The sequence below is a fragment of the Myotis daubentonii genome, chromosome 1, assembly GCF_963259705.1.
Source record: "Myotis daubentonii chromosome 1, mMyoDau2.1, whole genome shotgun sequence".
In the NCBI taxonomy this organism is placed as follows: Eukaryota; Metazoa; Chordata; class Mammalia; order Chiroptera; family Vespertilionidae; genus Myotis; species Myotis daubentonii.
This window is the reverse complement of record NC_081840.1, coordinates 172,029,202-172,046,577: the sequence shown is the minus strand read 5'-3', so window position 1 is coordinate 172,046,577 and position 17,376 is coordinate 172,029,202. Positions and strand designations below refer to the sequence as shown.

The following is a 17,376-nucleotide window of genomic DNA, read 5'->3' as shown; positions in this document are numbered from 1 at the left end:
CGCTCTGGAGCCCTCCTTTGGTCCCTTCCCGGCTGGCCAATCTCCTGCATCCCTCCCTGGGCCCGATCGTGCACCAGTGGGGTCCCTCAGCCTGGCCTGCACCCTCTTGGAATCCAGGACCCCTCTGTGGATGTCGGAACTGATTTCAGCCTGATCCCGCAGGCCAGGCCGAGGGACCTCACTGGTGCATGAATTCATGCACTTGGCCTCTAGTCATGCAATAAGCTGCTTGGAGCCAGTTAAAACAAAAACTTCAGCCCTAAAAGGTTTGGCTCAGTGGATGGAGCATTGGCCTGCAGACTGAAGGGTCCCAGGTCTGATTCTGGTTGGGGGCATGTACCTTGGTTATGGGCACATCCCCAGTAGGGGGTGTGCAGGAGGAAACTGATCGATTTTTCTCTCTCATTGATGTTTCTAACTCTCTATCCCTCTCCCTTCCTCTCTGTAAAAAATCAATAAAATATAAAACAAACAAAAAACCCCCCTTCAAGTCAAGGTATTTTCTCTCATAACAAAATTGAACTTCTGTGGATTAACTCAATGTGACCCTCCCCACCCAATGATCACAACTGGAGTTTCAGAACTTCAGAGACTAATTTCTCCAATCAAATTATATTAACATGATATATTACTTTCCTGTATTTTACATTTTGGTCCAGGGGTAAGTTTGATCCTGATTAATTATAGGAATACATTTGAATAAACATCTTTCCATAATTATGTATCTAATAATGATGAGTCCTATTATACTGCCAGCCTTGGAAATATTTGTTTTTAATAAACAGGAACATTAATGTGATTTTCAGTTTCTATTCTGTTTCAATAGTACAGCTTTAAAAAATAGCATTCTTGTTTCATGGGTTTTACTTATACTTGAAGTAATTACTTAAAATTCTAAAAAGTACAAAAAATTTTCACAAATGATGAATTTTTTTTACAAGTTATTATTATCTTGTTGCAAATAATGATGATTTTTAGAAATGCACACATATTCTTAGAGAACATTAAAGCAGGGGATTTGCATGTCTTATGTATCATCCATCAATGCAAGTATACAGACATTTTACAATATAAGGTATATGTTCTTTTATATACTTTTATAGGAACCAAGGCCTTAATACTAGCATTTGCTATTCTTATTAGAGGGAAAATTCATTAAATGCCAGCAACAGGAATTATTTTGTGGATCCCTCTTTTAATTATATAATTAGCATTAAACAAAGTGGATAGTTCCTTAACTGATTCCAACCTGAATCTAAAGTTACTTAATTAATTCTAAGGAGTTTTCTCATCATCAAAAACAGCAATCATAATAAATAACAGTCAAAAATTGTAACTACCTCAGGGACTGTTGTGGGAACTAAATAAGATAATGCTGTTCATGTGCTAGGCATAGCAGCTTCAGACAGTGAAAGTTCAATAATTATTAATCATTTTCAAATAGTCTTGTTATTTGCAGGTTATATTTATAATGAACTATTGATTTTCACAGAGACTTATGTATTCCTAAAATTTCAAAACTTCTCCTTGCATAAATTATAATGTAATTTTGTGATGGAGATTAGTGCCAGGAATAAGAATATACAATTTTAATTACAATAGGTCTGTGCATATCTTTGTCAACTAGAAGGATATAGCAAATATTCACAATGTAGTTGTTCTAATGTTAGTGCCTATCATACACAATTAATATCTTTATTTAATAACTTTTTTTCATTGAATTATGCTGTTTTTCAGTGATTAACTTTTATTGATGCACAGGGTAGAGTTGTTTTATTGAAGTCATTATTTTTGGTTTGTACAGTGTGTCAGGTAGAGAAAGAAAGAGCAGCTACAACACTGTTTAGTTTACTAGTAAGGCTGTGGAAATGTTTACATCAGATAAAGAACCTACTCTGGAAGGAGGCCACTTCATAAATATCATGCATTCTACTTTTCACATAACGTTCTGTCTGTCAAATTCAACCTTCCCATATTTGGCTGCAAGTTTTATTTTTATATCTCATTTTGATGTATTACATATTTTTCTTAATTTCCTACAAATATTCCTTTGATATTTATGTCTGCCACATACAGTAACTCCAAAAATTTAATAAAAACAGCCTCTAAAACCATTTTTTATTTATTTTGTGTGTTTTCATTTTCTCTGTTCATTTTGTTACCATTTTATACTGTTTCTAATGATCGGTTGCTCCAAAAAAAATGTGTTTTATTTACAGGGCACAGCTTATGGAAGTGCTCCTGTACCTTCTCGCAGGCAGCTATGTGAGTCTCTTCCCTTCAGCTCTGTGTTGTAAACATGACTGTGTTCCTGTGCTGTAGCATGGCATGCTGTTCGAGACCAAATGCCCAGAGGTCAATATGCAATCCGTGTTGTATATTACCTATAGCCTGTTTCTAGCAAATGGTTCCTTTTGCCTCTTCCTTATCCGTTTGTCATTATCCAGCCCGTTTAGGAAAACTGCATTGCAATGTTGCCCAGTGCATTGAGGCTTCAATAATGGCTCAAAGTCTGGGGCAGAGATAGAAGTGGCTCTTATTTAAGTTCATCTTTATTTAGCAACAGTGATAGTGCTTTCTCTGTCAACCGAGTCAGTAAGCTTCCTTAAATCATTACTTTTTTTACATACTTGTTCAGAGAGCTCTGATATCATATACAGCTGTGTTTTAGCCACCATGAATGAGGCAACTTTTCTTGAAAAGGAAAAAAAAAATCCATGAAAAGAAATCGTCTTACTAGTGAATTTAAAGCAAAGTTGACTTTATAACCACCATAGTTTATCCCCAAGTCATACTATTCAGAAAAGATGAAAATAATAATTTTTAGATATAAATCCGAGGTATTACAACCTTACTCAGCTGTATTATAAATATATACACTTTGCCCGAGAATCAGATACATGCATTTTAGCTCAGGAGCATACCCTGAACTTTTTTCAGTGAGGGATGTACGTGTAAATATAAAATGTGGAATCTCCAAAGTGCCATCAGACTTTGAGAAGGAGCTATTTTCATTGCCCATTCCATTCGTGTCTTTCCTTTTTCCCATACCAGCATCCATCAGAAAATCATGGTTGTTTGCTTCCATTATAGACTGCTACAGCAGTACACCACGTGGATCTAATTGCCATGCTCAGCAATAAATGCCAAATAGATTCATCTTAATATGATGTTAAAGGTGATTCGAAGGTGCAGTTCTGTCTCATAATGCCTTTCCTCACTGTCGGCAGAAGAAACACATGATTTTGGCGACATTCACTGAGGAGGATCTGTGAATCGATTTTTTTTAAATGAAGTACTTTGCACCATTATAAAGCTGGCCAAACAACAAACAAAACTACGCACTGTACTCTCTCCTTTTTCATGAAAGAATGGTCAAAATTTAAATTCTTATGATTGAAGCTGTGGCAGAAAGAACTGATAATGTGAATAGAAGATGGGATTTAGATATATTAAATATTCCCCCCAAATTAAATAATCACTAGCAGGTCTCAAATTGCCCCTTGTTGTTATTTCCTTTTACCTGTTTCTCAATTATCTAACTTTCTAAAGTATACTAAAGCTATGGCATCTTTTATGTAGATATTGGTGCAGTATTAATTGATAAAAAATGAAAACTATAGCAGGAATTTCAATGAGATAAAAAAAGTTTATTTACCACTCCTTAAAGTAAAAAGTTATTGATGTGCATATAAGTGATGTTACTGAAGATAAAATAGTATCTATTGTTTTGGAACAGAGAAATTATTGCTACTAGAACATTTTGGAAATGTAAATTCATAATAGGAGCTGTGAAATCATGAGTGGAAATATAAAGGTTATGGAAGTGTAACCTTCAATTTGGATTAAACTTATTTCTTACTTGCAGAAAATTAAATTGTATAATATGAAAATAATAGTAGATATTTGAGAGTTCCAATTATTATTTCTGGTTACATAAGGCTTAATCTTACTAAAAGCAGAAAGAAAAATAAGATGATGGATGGATTCTCTTAGTCTGAGGAACCAAAATTGAAGTGTATCCTGTGCCTCACAATATAAGACCATAAATAAGATATTGCATTTCTAAACATGTGGACTTGGAAATAGTAAGCTTATAAGACATGAATTTGGAATGCTAATTATTACATTTTCTTTTGGTCAAGTACAAGTCTTAGAATCTCTGAATTACATATTAGTTGATACTTCTTAAATATTTGTAATCGTGGGTCTTATAAAAATACGATATTAAAATAATGAATGTTTTATTCTGTATACAAACATGAGGATATTGATATAATCTTCATTCCTACCCTATTCTATAAAACCAACACGTATATAGATATCTTACAGTTGATTTTGGTTTGTAGTATTTATATTTATGACTGTTGGAAAGCAGTGATTAATACTTTCTTGAGGTTAAAATTAACTAAAGTTTTACTCTTTTTTATGTTGTATTCAGTATTAAGAACTTATTTGTTTTATGGCTATCACTTTAGCTATTTCAAAAGTATACCCAATTTAACAAATTTATTTTGGTGACAACCCAAAACAAAACTAGCAACAAAGAGAGATTGATTAAATGGTGAAGTAATTAAAAGGGCTCATCCATATGAAGCAACTCCTCATCCATTAAAGTTTTATGATGAGATTGCAGTCATTCTGTCACATCTTCATAATTCATTTTTAATTTTAGTTCTCTTGCTTTTTCCATCTTACCTGTAGTTACTTTTTCCACTGAAGTCTTGACTACCTCAAAATCATCCACGTGGATTGGAATTAACTTTTTCAAAGTTCCTATTAATGTTGATAGCCTGACCTCTTGACATGAATCACAAATGTTCTTTATGGCATCTAGAATGATGAATCCTTTCCAGTAGGTTTTCAATTTACTTTCCCAGATCCACCAGAGGAATCCCTATCTATGGCAGCAATAGCCTTATAATATGTATTTCTTCAATAATAAGACTTGAAAGTCAAAATTGCTCCTTGACTTATGGGCTTCAGAATGGCTATTTGTTAGAAGGCATGAAAATAACATTAATCTCATTGTACATCTCCGTCAGGACTCTTGAGTGACCAGGTGCATTGTGAATCAGCAGTAATATTTTGAGAGGGATTTGTTTTTTCCCCCTGAGTATTAGGACACAACAGTGGGCATAACATGTTCTGTAAAGTCTGTTATAAGTAGATGTGTTGTCATCCGGGCTTTGTTGTTCCACTGATAGAGCACAGATAGAGTGGATGCAGCATAATTTATAAGAGCTCCAGGATTTTCACAATGGTTAATGAGTATTGGCTTTAACTTAAAATCACCAGATGCATTAGCCTCTAACAAGAGAGTCAGCCTGTTCTTTAAAGCTTTGAAGCCCGGCGTTGACTTTGTTCTACCTAGGAAAGTCCTAAAAGACATCATATCCCAATATAAGGCTGTTTCATCTATGTTGAAAACCTGTTTAGTGTGGTTACCCTCGTTAATTATCTCACACAGGTCTTCTGGATAACTTGCTACAGCTTTTAACTCAGTACTTGTTGCTTCACTTGCACTTTTATGTTATAGAGATGACTTCTTTTCTTAAAACTTGTGAACCAATTTCTGGTAGCTTTAAACTTTTTTCAGCTGTGTCCTTATCTCTCTTAGCCTTCAAAGAATTGAAGAGGTTTAGGGCCATGCTCTGGATTAGATTTTGGTTTAATGAAATGTTGTAGCTGGTTTGATCTTCTACCCAGACCACTAAAACTGTCTGCATTTCAGCAATTACCCTGTTAGACTTTCTTATCATTTGTGTTCACTTAAGTAGCACCTTTAATTTTCTTTAAGAACTTTTCCTTTGCATTCCCAGCTTGGCTAACTATTTGGCGCAAGAGGCCTAGCTTGGCTTTTCATTTGCCTCCCACACTAAGCTTAATCACTTTTAGCTTTTTACTTTAAGTGAGAGACATGTGATTATTTCTTTTGCTTGAAAACTGGGAGACTATTGTAAAGTTATCATTTGACATAATTTTTATATTGTTGTGTCTCAGGGAATAGGAAGGCCTAGGGTAAGGGTGACTGGTGAATTGCCAACTGGTAAACAATCGGAATACACACAACCTACTGAATGGTAAAGATATTTACAAGTGATATATCCAAAAAAGGGTTAATACCACAAACATATAAAATTTAGCACCAAGGAAACAAATAATCCAACTAAAAATATGAGCTAAACCCCTAAATAGACATTCACCAAGAAAACATACAGATGTCCAACAGACATATGGAAGGTAATCAACATCACTAATCATCAGGGAAATGCAAATCAAAATGACAATGAGATTCCACTTCACACCTGTCAGAATGGTTGTCATAAAAAAATCAACAAATGAGTGTTGGCAAGGATTTGGATAAAATACAACACTCATGCACTTTCGTTGTGATTTTAAACTGGTGCAGCTACAGTGAAAAACAGTACGGAGAGTTCTCAAAAAATTCAAATTCAAATTCAACCCAGCAATAACACTGGTTATTTATCTGTAAAAACAAAAACACTGATTTGGAAAGCTGTATGCACCCCTATGTTCATTGCAACATTATTTACAATAGCTAAGATATGAAAGCAACATAGGTATCCATTGATAGATGAGTGGATAAAGAAGATGTCATATATCTATGTATATACGCAATCAAATGTTAGTGACAAAAATAGAATAAAATTCTATTTTTGCCACAATATGGATGGGCCTAGAGCAGTGATGGCGAACCTTTTGAGCTCGGCGTGTCAGCATTTTGAAAAACCCTAACTTAACTCAGGTGCCGTGTCACATATAGAAATATTTTGATCTTTGCAACCATAGTAAAACAAAGACTTATATTTTTGATATTTATTTTATATATTTAAATGTCATTTAACAAAGAAAAATCAACCAAAAAAATGAGTTCGTGTGTCACCTCTGACATGTGTGTCATAGGTTCGCCATCACTGGCCTAGAGGGTATTATGCTAAGTAAAATGAATCAGAAAAAGAAGAATTCCATTGTAAATATTTACCACATCTTTATCCAATCATCTACTGAAGGACTGTTCTGTTGTTTTCATGTCATGGCCACCATGATTAATGCTGCAATGAACAGAGGGGTGCATATAGAAACATGAAATACTGCCATTTGTGACATCAAGGATGGACCTTGAGAATATTATGCTAGGCGAAATATGTCAGACAGAAAATGTCAAGAACCTTCTGATTTCATTCATATGTGGGATATAAAACTGAAAGCAATAAATGAACAAATAAGAAAAATAAAAACAAAAACTCATAGACCCAGACAACAGTATGTTGGTTACCAGAGGGAAGGGAGGTGGGGAGATTCTAAAGGGGGTCAACTATATTGTGATAGAAAAAGAATTCACTTTAGGTGGTGGGCACACAATACAATATATAGAGGATGTACTAGTATTAAAGATTAATACTCCTGAAACCTTTATAATTTTATTAATCAATATATCACCTTAACAAATTTTTATTTAAAAAATCAAACAGAAGGACGAATACTGTAGGATTTCATCTATATGTGGAATCTGAAAACAAAACAAAACTAATGAATAAACAAAACAAGATAGAAACAAATCCATGGATACAAAGAACCGCTGATGGTTGCCTAAGGGGAGGAGGTGAAGGGATGGTTGGAAAGAAAAAGAAAAGAGCCTTCTCATGCTAATAGCAAACTCATGGATTCTAATTTTTAAAAAAGATAGCTATCTTATTTGGATGCCATTGTTGTGCTCCAAACAATTGCTATAATAACACCAAATATCACAGATTACCATAAAATATGATAGTAATTAAAGGTTTGAAATACTTCGAGAATTATCAAAAATTGACACAGAGACACAAAATGAGCAAATGCTGTTGGAAAAATAAAGCCTATTGACTTAATGCCTGTTGCCAGAAAATTTCAATTTGTAAAAAAAAAATGCAATATCTTTGAAGTGCAATAAAGTAAAGTGCAGTAAAACAAGGTATGCCCTATATCTAACTTAGGTGCGCCATCCTCAGGTAATGGAATATCAACGTAACTGAAATGATTACAGATGAAAATGATGCTACTTTCTTATTCAGAACCATCAGATAGGAGTTACCATTATAAAACACATAAACTGAGGTTATATATTTAAAACAGGGCATAAACATAAAAACATACATATTTTGTTTAATAGTTTAAGGGATTATCCTAAAAATAAAGGGAAATTATTTTTGCTACACATGATTAAAAGATTAAATGTTTCTATAGGATTTTTCACAATGTATTTCAATCTATTCTTGAAAATATAAAATTATTCTATGCAATACCAATTTTTATTCATATGTCAAAAATTTAATATTATCTATTCTTCAAAGTATGCTTTTCTCTCATTTGTTTTAGCTTACCTCCCTCACTTTCAATCAAGTTTTTCCCTTCTTTTTAGAACTAAAGAGCAATTTTTAAATTGATTAATTCAGCAAGTGGTAAAGAACAATAAATTCAAGAAGAAAGGAATGATAGCAAGATTTTTATTCACAATAATATTTCTTTCAAAGTCAGAAGGAATAATTTTAAGATGGGCTATCTTCAGAGTATTTTTCTAACAATTTTTTCACTGTTTGTTCTGATTTATTTCCTTTTGGGTTTATCAGTTTATTTATTGTTATTGCCCCCTCCTTTTTTGGTCTCTATTATTCCACAGAACACCTTTACATTATTCATTATCCTATTTTAGACATAACTTTGATTTTACTTTTCTTCATTGTTTTCTGTGCTTAGAAGCAATAAAGGAACGGGCTTCAACATTAGTGAGAACTAATAGACCTTTTTATCTATATTTGATCACTGCCTTTGAAAGACACCTTTAGAAGCCATACCTGGTAGGGTTGCTTTAAACCTTACATGAGTAAAGTAATGCTTATGTGGCTCTGCGTTCTCAGGGAACACAGAAAGTGCATCATGTCTAGAAGTTCACAGTTAAATGTGCATATGTATCTAGGATTAAGGAAATCCCATTCTTCAAAAGAGAAGTTTCAGTTAGAAAGAGAATAACAAGGAAAAGTTTTAAATGACATGATGAAATCATCAATATACCACTAATAAAAGACAAGCTAATACAATAGATTGTTAGGAAGTGGAAAAGGTACAAAAAAAGAATGTAATCTATGTTCTAATCCTCTGGAAGGAAAATTCTAAATATTGTCTTTTTTTTTTAGAACAAAGTAAGAATTTTTACATCTAATGGAGCTTTTAGTTTTAAGCAACTAAAAAGTAAAAGTTATGTTCAGTTTCAATAAAAAGAAAATATAGAAGGCATTTCCTTTGATATGTAGACAATAATGATTATCATTCTCAGCTACTGAATATATTTAGGTAATGAAAATATGTTATAACCATATGTAGATGTTCTAGTTTTAGCTTGGGGTATAGAAAACTGCAGAGCCTTTTTCCTACCCTTTAAATAACAAAAATATATAGAGGAAATATACATTTGCAACTTCTCTTAAACCACCAGAGAAGAAAAGTCAAGGCCAACCAGCTAGCCTGAGCTAGAAGTGAAAAGGTAAGTACATAGCATGGAGAGACCAGATGTAGCAGACACAGGTGAACAGCAGTAAGACTTCTGTTAAATTCTAGTTAACCACCTGGTAAGGGTCAAATGTGGGCTAGCAAGAGAATATCAATATAGTGAGAATTTGCTCCTACTTTTTGGCTCTTCTATACAGTCCACACTGGATAATCACATAAAATTACTGGCAAAACCCCTGATAAAGTGACTCTTGAATTGAGTGAAAAGTCCAAGGAAGAGAACATTAACCACTATTGGAAAGGTACATACAGAACAGAAGCCTAAAGTACAGGGGGGAATGCACCCCATACTGGTGAAAACCCATTGTGGCTGAAGGGAGGGAACAGAAAAAGATCCTTTATTCATGGGACAGTGATAGGAATACATGATGGGTCCAGAACTACTGGGAGAGGAGAAAGCCAAGCACTGAAGGCCCAGGGACACAGATGGTAAGATCACTAATGACATATAAAAGAAAGTCTAGATTAAGGCTACATATTAAGTATGTTAGTAAATATAATTTAGATTTTGTAATTGGAACCCATTGATATTATGGATTTTGAGGATAAATTTAATTTTATCTGTTATGACTCAGTTTAAAAGTTTCCAAGTTGCCATATAAAATTATAAATGGTCCCAGAGATTATCTATTCCAATCCATACATATCACAAATAAATCCTTGAAAGATAATGTGATTTATTCAGAGTTCAAAGCTTAGTGACAAAACCAGGCTTCTATCCATTTTTCCTATTTCTTTTTCCAAGGTTCTTTCCTTTAATATTTCTAACAAGGCATCATGTCTCCCCAGCCCCCACCCTCCAAAAGCTATGGAAAGTTTTCCTCTTTCTGTCAAATTAGGAGTCGATGCCCAAGTAATTCTGGAAGGTTGAATATAAGTGAGTCAGTTGAAGATGTGAGTAGAACAAGTCCAGGAGAATGGAGCAGTATGTGGGGAGGTATGGCCGGGGGCCAGAACACAGCTTCTTTGAGAAGCTGTACGTAACTCACAGGGCTGAAGGATCAGGCACTTGTGCAATTGAAGTATTTCTTTGCAGTGTTAGTTTTTCGGTTAGAGGTCAAATTAAATTCACAAGTGCACCGATGGGGTCCTGTGCTCTCTCTCACTCCAGGACCCTTTGGGGGATGTCGGAGAGTGTTTCGGCCTGATCCCCACAGGCCAGGCTGAGGGACCCCTCCAGTGCATGAATCAGGCCTCTAGTATGCATATAAGATCTTTGATTAATCTCTTCCCGTCCTCCCCCTTTCCCCTCCCCTATTCCCTCTGAGATTCATCAGTCTGTTCCATGTTTCCATGCCTGTGGTCTCTGGTCCTGCATTGAGTGCTTCCCCCTGGTGGTCAGTGCACATTATAGCTACCAGTCTGAAGGTCAAATGGTTGGCTGGCTGGCCGGTTGCTTAGGCTTTTATACATATACTAGAGGCCCAGAGCACAAAAATTTGTGCACTTGGGTGGGTCCCTCAGCCCGGCCTGTGCCTTCTTGCAGTCTGGGGCCCCACAGGACCCCCTTCCCCTGGCTGCTGGCACCAGTTTTCCTCTGACACCTGGAACCCAGGCCTTCACTCTTCTCCAGGAGGGGCAGTCACAATGGTCTTCACTCTTCGCTCTTCGCTCGGGCCCCAGAGGTGGGGCCAGCGCGGCTGGCTTCGCTCTTCACTCGCCACACCAGCCTTCGCTTGCTGCTCCTGCCTGGGGCCAGCAGGCTTGGCCTCATCACTTGGTGCCTACATATGCAAATTAGCCATCATCTTTGTTGGCGGTTAATTTGCATATCGTGCTGATTAGCCAATGGGAAGCATAACGAAGGTATGGTCAATTACCATGTTTGTCTATTATTAGATTATATATATAAATATATATATAGTGTTAGATTCCTCAAATAACCTGTAAAGTATTTTAAGTTCCTCACTTCAGTTATGAAATGTGACAAGTATTATAATGATCTAATTTTTATGCCAAAAAATTAAAGTAATTATATATGAATATGGGTCAAAACTGTTTTTATTTGTTTTTGCTTCTTAAAGAGCAAATAGACTAGCATTTAACTCTTTTAGTACAGGTCAGGAAATTCCATTTTGAATTTTCCTCTGAGTACTAAATATATTACTTGGATCCTCAGGGGAAAAATTATAATCACAATTTTACACAAATATTAGTAAATATAATTTTTGATAATTTTAAATATCAATTAAATAAAATGAGCTCATTTGTTGTCACACACATAATCTCAGGGTGTGTGTTTGGTTTTCTTTAGTCCACTAAGAATCCTATTGTAAAAGCCCTACATTTGTACTCAATTGACTGTGTTGGCCTAAAATAGGATGTAAAATATATCCTTTATCCTGTTCTCTTGAAGACATGTGACTCATTTTGTTCATAGCATGTTGATCAGGTGTATTGCCAAGCCCTTAAAAATAAAAACATATATTCTATATAAGGACATAATGAAATATCCTCCAAGAGAAATAAACATTTGAAATAATGATTGGTTTCTGAAAATTGAATCAATACATAATAGATATGGGTATATATATGCAAATTCCCTTAAACTGGAAAAATCTGGCATGACCCTTAAAAATGTGGTTGTATTTAATTCAACATATTAAATCTGAGGAAAGCAGACATCATCAATCATAAGTGGAGGGTTTGGTAATGTTTAAAACAAACAAACAAACAAAAAATAGTCCACAGATCAAGCATTCAAGAGCCCCTTCATGCATAATACAGGAAACACTTGAATTGTTGATCCCTGTGGAAGGTATAATTGATAGGAGAAATGGAAACCTCAGTCAGCTTAGTTCAATGCTTAAGCATTTTTTTGTCTCTATTATTCCATGCTCCTCATACACCTTCGTACTTGGAACTGTGAGCTGCTTTTCCACAGGGTATCTACAGAGAGAACATATAGCTAGAGTCTGGTGGCCTTACGAATCTGGTTTCCTTAGCAGTAACAATTGAAATTGGAAATCAATAAATTGACATTGACTTTTACACAACTTTCATATAAATGTTGTTCAGATGAATCTGTCCATAAGAAAACAATTCATTCTTGGTCTCTTTTCAAACCTGAGAGACTAAAGGTACAATTTGAGGAGACTAAAAATGCATTGAGGAATGGTTTCCTGGGAGACCCCCAGAGGAAACCTTCCCCAGGGGCCATTCTTTCCACCTCCTCACTTCTTGTTGCCCTTGCTGAACTGGCTAGGTCTCATTTAGAACAATGTTGGAAACATTATAAATATGTTTTTCTTAATGCCTGGTTTAGTGGGCTTTAATAGCATTTTAAAAAGTTGCTAAACACAATAAATTTATAGAACCCACTTGCCTGAGAAACTTATGATTAAGCTCTAGTCAACAGGTTGAAGTACACCTTTATATTATGTAAGGACCCTTTGCTTGTGCTCACTTCAGCAGCACATACACTAAAACTGGAATGACACAGAGACCAGAATGTCCCTGCACAAGGATGACATGCAAATCCATGAGGCATTCCATCATTTTTATTGAGTTAAGTTTACATGGTGATAGATGATTACTAGAATCAGTGGGGTGATCACATCGTAAGGTAGAAAAAGGTCACCATATTGTATACCTGAAATTAATATAACAATATATGATTCTATACCACCTAAATTTTTTTACAAAGAATATTTGCCTAGGGTATCATTTTTATCTATGAAATGTCAATTAGTAACTGAAATTAATAGGGTATTATTTTAATTTAATTGTTAACAACTGCTTTTGTTTCAATTTACATGGAAAACAAAGAAATCATTTCTTATAAATAAATATTCATTGGACATTGAGATTTATTTTATAAAAAGTTGCTGACCAGAATTTATTCAATGCATACTCAGGGGGAGTTCTGAGTTTTATAGCCTTGTCTCTTTAAAATTGTGTTTTTTGCAATACAGTTTTGGTAGAAAATGTGATATACAGTCAGCTTTTTTGGCCAAACTTTTATGTACTATTAATAAGAACATGTGTCCTTGCTCACACATAGAAGAATAGCCAAAACAGGCAAAACATTAAAAATAATGTGGGGTCAGGCTGTTGAGACTTAACACTTATTAAAATTACATTTTTATAATTTCTAAAAATGTGAAATATAATTATTCTTCAAATTATAGGCTATAAAAGGTTTTCTTTGGACCTTTAGGAGTTGAGTTTAGACAAAATCCTTTCCCTTGTTTTTCATTCTTCCTTTGCACTTCATGTTGAGGTCAATGTGGGCAGCCTCATGGAAGGGTCAAGAAGGCAAGTGGCTCTAGCTGGTTTGGTTCAGTGGATAGAGCCTGCTCTGTGGAGTGAAGGGTCCTGGGTTCAATTCTGGGCAAGGGTATGTACCTCGGTTCCAGGCTCCTCCCCATACCAGGCCCTGCTCAGGGCATGTGCAGGAGGCAACCAATCGATGTGTTTCTCTCACATTGATTTTTAAACCTCAACTCTCACATCAATGTTGCTCTCTGTCTTTCACTCTCTCCCTTCCATTCTCTAAAAATCAATGGGAAAAATATCCTCGGGTGAGGTTTAAACAAAAAAAAAGCAAGTGTTCAGGGAAAAAGATGAAACTTGTTTACCGGACTTACTGATGTTTCAAGAGATTCAAAAGTGCTGTGTAAATCCTTAATAACTAATATTCACTGTATTTAATTAAATTTTCTAATTATGGTGGTTTCTAAATCATCAGCAATATAGGAAATAAACATAAAAATTGCCTCGTAATGAATCGTATTTTATGTAAGCACAAATTATATTTATACTCCTTGCTAAGGCAAGCGCATTTTAGATACGTTGCCTTGAACAATCCTAGTAGAGACTGCTCCTGAGTGGTTGTTAGAAGGGGAACCAATATCTGAGTGCTGCTGGATATCAGAATCAGGTTAAGTGGTTGAAGGTTATCTCATTTAACTTTCTTAACAGATCTGAAATAATAGTCCTTAGCCTCATTTTTAAATGAGAAATGTAACTCTCTTAGTGACTGAATGCTGGCATTAGTTCCCTAGGACTGCCGTGACAAATTATCCCGGATGTTGGGGGTCAGAAGTCGGAAATCAAGGTATCAGCAGGGTTGGTTTCCTCTGGAGGCCCAGAGCTAGCCTCCCCAGGCCTATCAGCGAGCTTCTCATGGCTGTCAGCAACTCTTGGTATTGCGGACTCTACTCCAATCTCTGTTTCATTCTCACATGGCCTTTCTCTGTTTGCACCTCTGTCTTTTTTCTGTTTCTTATAAGGATATAGGCCCACTCTGACTCCAAGAGGATGTTATCTATCCTCAAGATTATTAACTTGATTAGACCTATAAACACCCATTTCCAAGTATGAACAGGGGATTACCATTTGGAAATATATTTGGAGAATGACTATTCAGCTTACTTCAACATGCATGGAGCCAGGATTCAAATTCTGTGTTTTCTTTTTCTGACTTCGGAGGACCAGTGCTTTTCATTGCTCTATGCCCACTCAATAATATAGCTGTTTCCATATTAGGCACAAGATAATACTCTTAATAAGATAACTTAAAACACAGTCCCTGCTTTTGACTTGCTTACACACTAGCTAAATATGACTGGCTCTTTCATTTCCAAATAACTAACAATGTCATCTCAATGTAATTACAGAGAGGAAAATATAATTTAAGCTGCCTAGTAAAATTTATGATCATATATTACCCCTTAAGCATATTTTCTGTATTGTTTAGACTTTAGAAACAAGCAGAGTGAGAATATTCAATTAGGTGCAGTGGATACTAATTATTATATGAATTAAATAGCACTTTTAAATTTCTTACTGTATCAGAAAGTTAAATAGATAAAATATAAAGAAAATTAATTTTAAGGAAATATTAAATTTTTCATAGGAAATATAAAATATTAACTCATCAAATAAATAAACTCTAAAACCAATATGAAGATTTTGAGTATGAAAACTTATTAAACAGAGAAAATTATTCTGTGATGCTGGTGTTTCTTTTTGAAGGAATGAATTACTGGATTCTGTAAAATTAAATATTTTAAAATCTTAGAACACCAACTATATTATTTTATGAAGAGCATAAACAAAACACATATTTAGAAAAAAAGTTTTCTAGAAGTTATAAAAATGCATTTATCTTCATAAATATTGCATACAATGAGAAATCTCTGGGTTTGTTTTTTCTTCTTGATACTGAGGTTTTCAGTATTTTCAGGAAGGGTGGCTTATAAATGATACTGTGTCACAGTTATCCTACCTGTTCTTGGGTTTTAAGTGTTATAGCATGAATTAGTCAGCCTGCATTTTTATATTCATCACAGTAATTACATTTGATCCTCGGACAACAAAAGGTTAGGAGTAGTAACTCCATGCAAAGTTTCATGCATAACTTTTGACTCTACCAAAATGTAATTACTGTTGACTGGAAACCTTACCTATAACATAAATAGTCAATTAGAATATATTTGGTATATTATATCCTATATAATAAAAATCTAACATGCTAAGTGTCCTGTCGACCATTTAACCAATCAAAGTGTAATATGCTAATAATATGCTAAGGCCTCTCAACCGCTCTCTATGATGTAAACTGACCACCAGGGGACAGACACTCTACTGGTAGGTTAGCTTGCTGCTGGGCTCTGTCCAATCATAACTGAGCTCCAGACAGTCCCTGGAGCCCTCCCACAATCCCTCCCTGGCTGCCCAACCTCCCACGTCCCTTCCTGGCCAGCTGGCCCCGATTGGTCCCAAGCGGGACTGGGCAAGATGGGGCCAGATATGCCCTGGAGCCCTTCTGTGGACCCTCACCAACCCTGATCGTGCACCAGTGGGGTCCCTTGGCCTGGCCTGAACCCTCTCGCAATCCTGGACCCCTCAGAAGATGTCAGAAAGCCGGTATCAGCCCAATCACACAGGCCAGGACGAAGGACTCCACTGGTGCACGAATTCATGCACCAGGCCTCTAGTATATTACATAATGTATTTTTCTAATAAAGTTGGCTAGAGGATAAGAAATATTATTAAGAAAACCTTAAGGAAGAAAAAATACATTTAGAGTACTCTGCTGTATATATTGATATCATAAGTTTACTTTGCTTACAAAATGTATCATGTCAGTACCAACATCAGTATTGTCATATATGACTGAAAACACTGTAGATGTTATATGTGTTACTAATATTAGACATAAAAATGAGAAGATAATGTGAAAAAGAAATTCATATTTATTACAGGTATAATGATCCTTGCAGTGCTAACAAAGGAATAGTGATATGATTGCTTTATGGTAGCCTAATGGAATCTATTGCTTCACAGTAGTAAGGGAATCTCCAAAATGTTTTCATTATATTTATTGAAAAGATTTGTATATAAGTGAACCCACACAGTTCCAACCCATGTTGTTCAATAGCTTGCTTTAAACAAATGGCTTTTAAAGCAAACTATTGAATGTTTCATGTTAGGATATTTTAAAGGAAGGAAATCCAAAATAAAAAAAAATAAAAAAAACTTCAGCCTAGTGTCATTATAGTGACCAAATGAAGACTTAATGTGTATAAGTATAACATAGTCTCAAAATATTTATATGACAATGTGTCATTTAAAAATCCTGAAGTAATTCCTTAAATCCTTCCTTTGAAATCAGGTTGAAAGTTACACAAATTTTCAACAAACTTCAAAAAAGGAAGGGTGAATGATTCTTTGGAATAAATTCCACATAAATTTTGGAAGAGGAGAAATAGGAATAGAAGAGGGAATGAGGTTTGCAGGATAAGGAAGAAAGCAGGTATAGAAAACAATGTCAAAATCCTTATATTCTTCCTCTATTTACCA

At 35.0% G+C, this 17,376-nt stretch overlaps 1 protein-coding gene, 1 non-coding gene and 1 pseudogene across 4 annotated transcripts in view; 2 read left to right on the top strand and 1 right to left on the bottom strand.

Annotated features, from left to right (window-relative positions):
* The window catches only part of CCSER1 (coiled-coil serine rich protein 1), a 1,185,560-nt gene that overhangs the window by 933,304 nt on the left and 234,880 nt on the right, over positions 1-17,376 (top strand). Inside the window, exon 11 of one of the 3 annotated variants that reach the window (XM_059665424.1) lies at positions 2,220-2,410. The exons of the other annotated variants lie outside the window; for them this stretch is intronic. Coding sequence (XP_059521407.1) covers positions 2,220-2,297 — 78 coding nt within the window. The 3' untranslated portion in view covers positions 2,298-2,410. Of the gene's footprint in view, positions 1-2,219; positions 2,411-17,376 lie in introns of those variants that run through there. 3 annotated transcript variants of the gene reach the window in all.
* On the bottom strand, positions 4,574-5,979 carry LOC132240258 (tigger transposable element-derived protein 1-like; annotated as a pseudogene).
* On the top strand, positions 12,966-13,068 carry LOC132224129 (U6 spliceosomal RNA). The gene has a single exon (XR_009450598.1). It is a non-coding gene; the product is annotated as a U6 spliceosomal RNA (small nuclear RNA).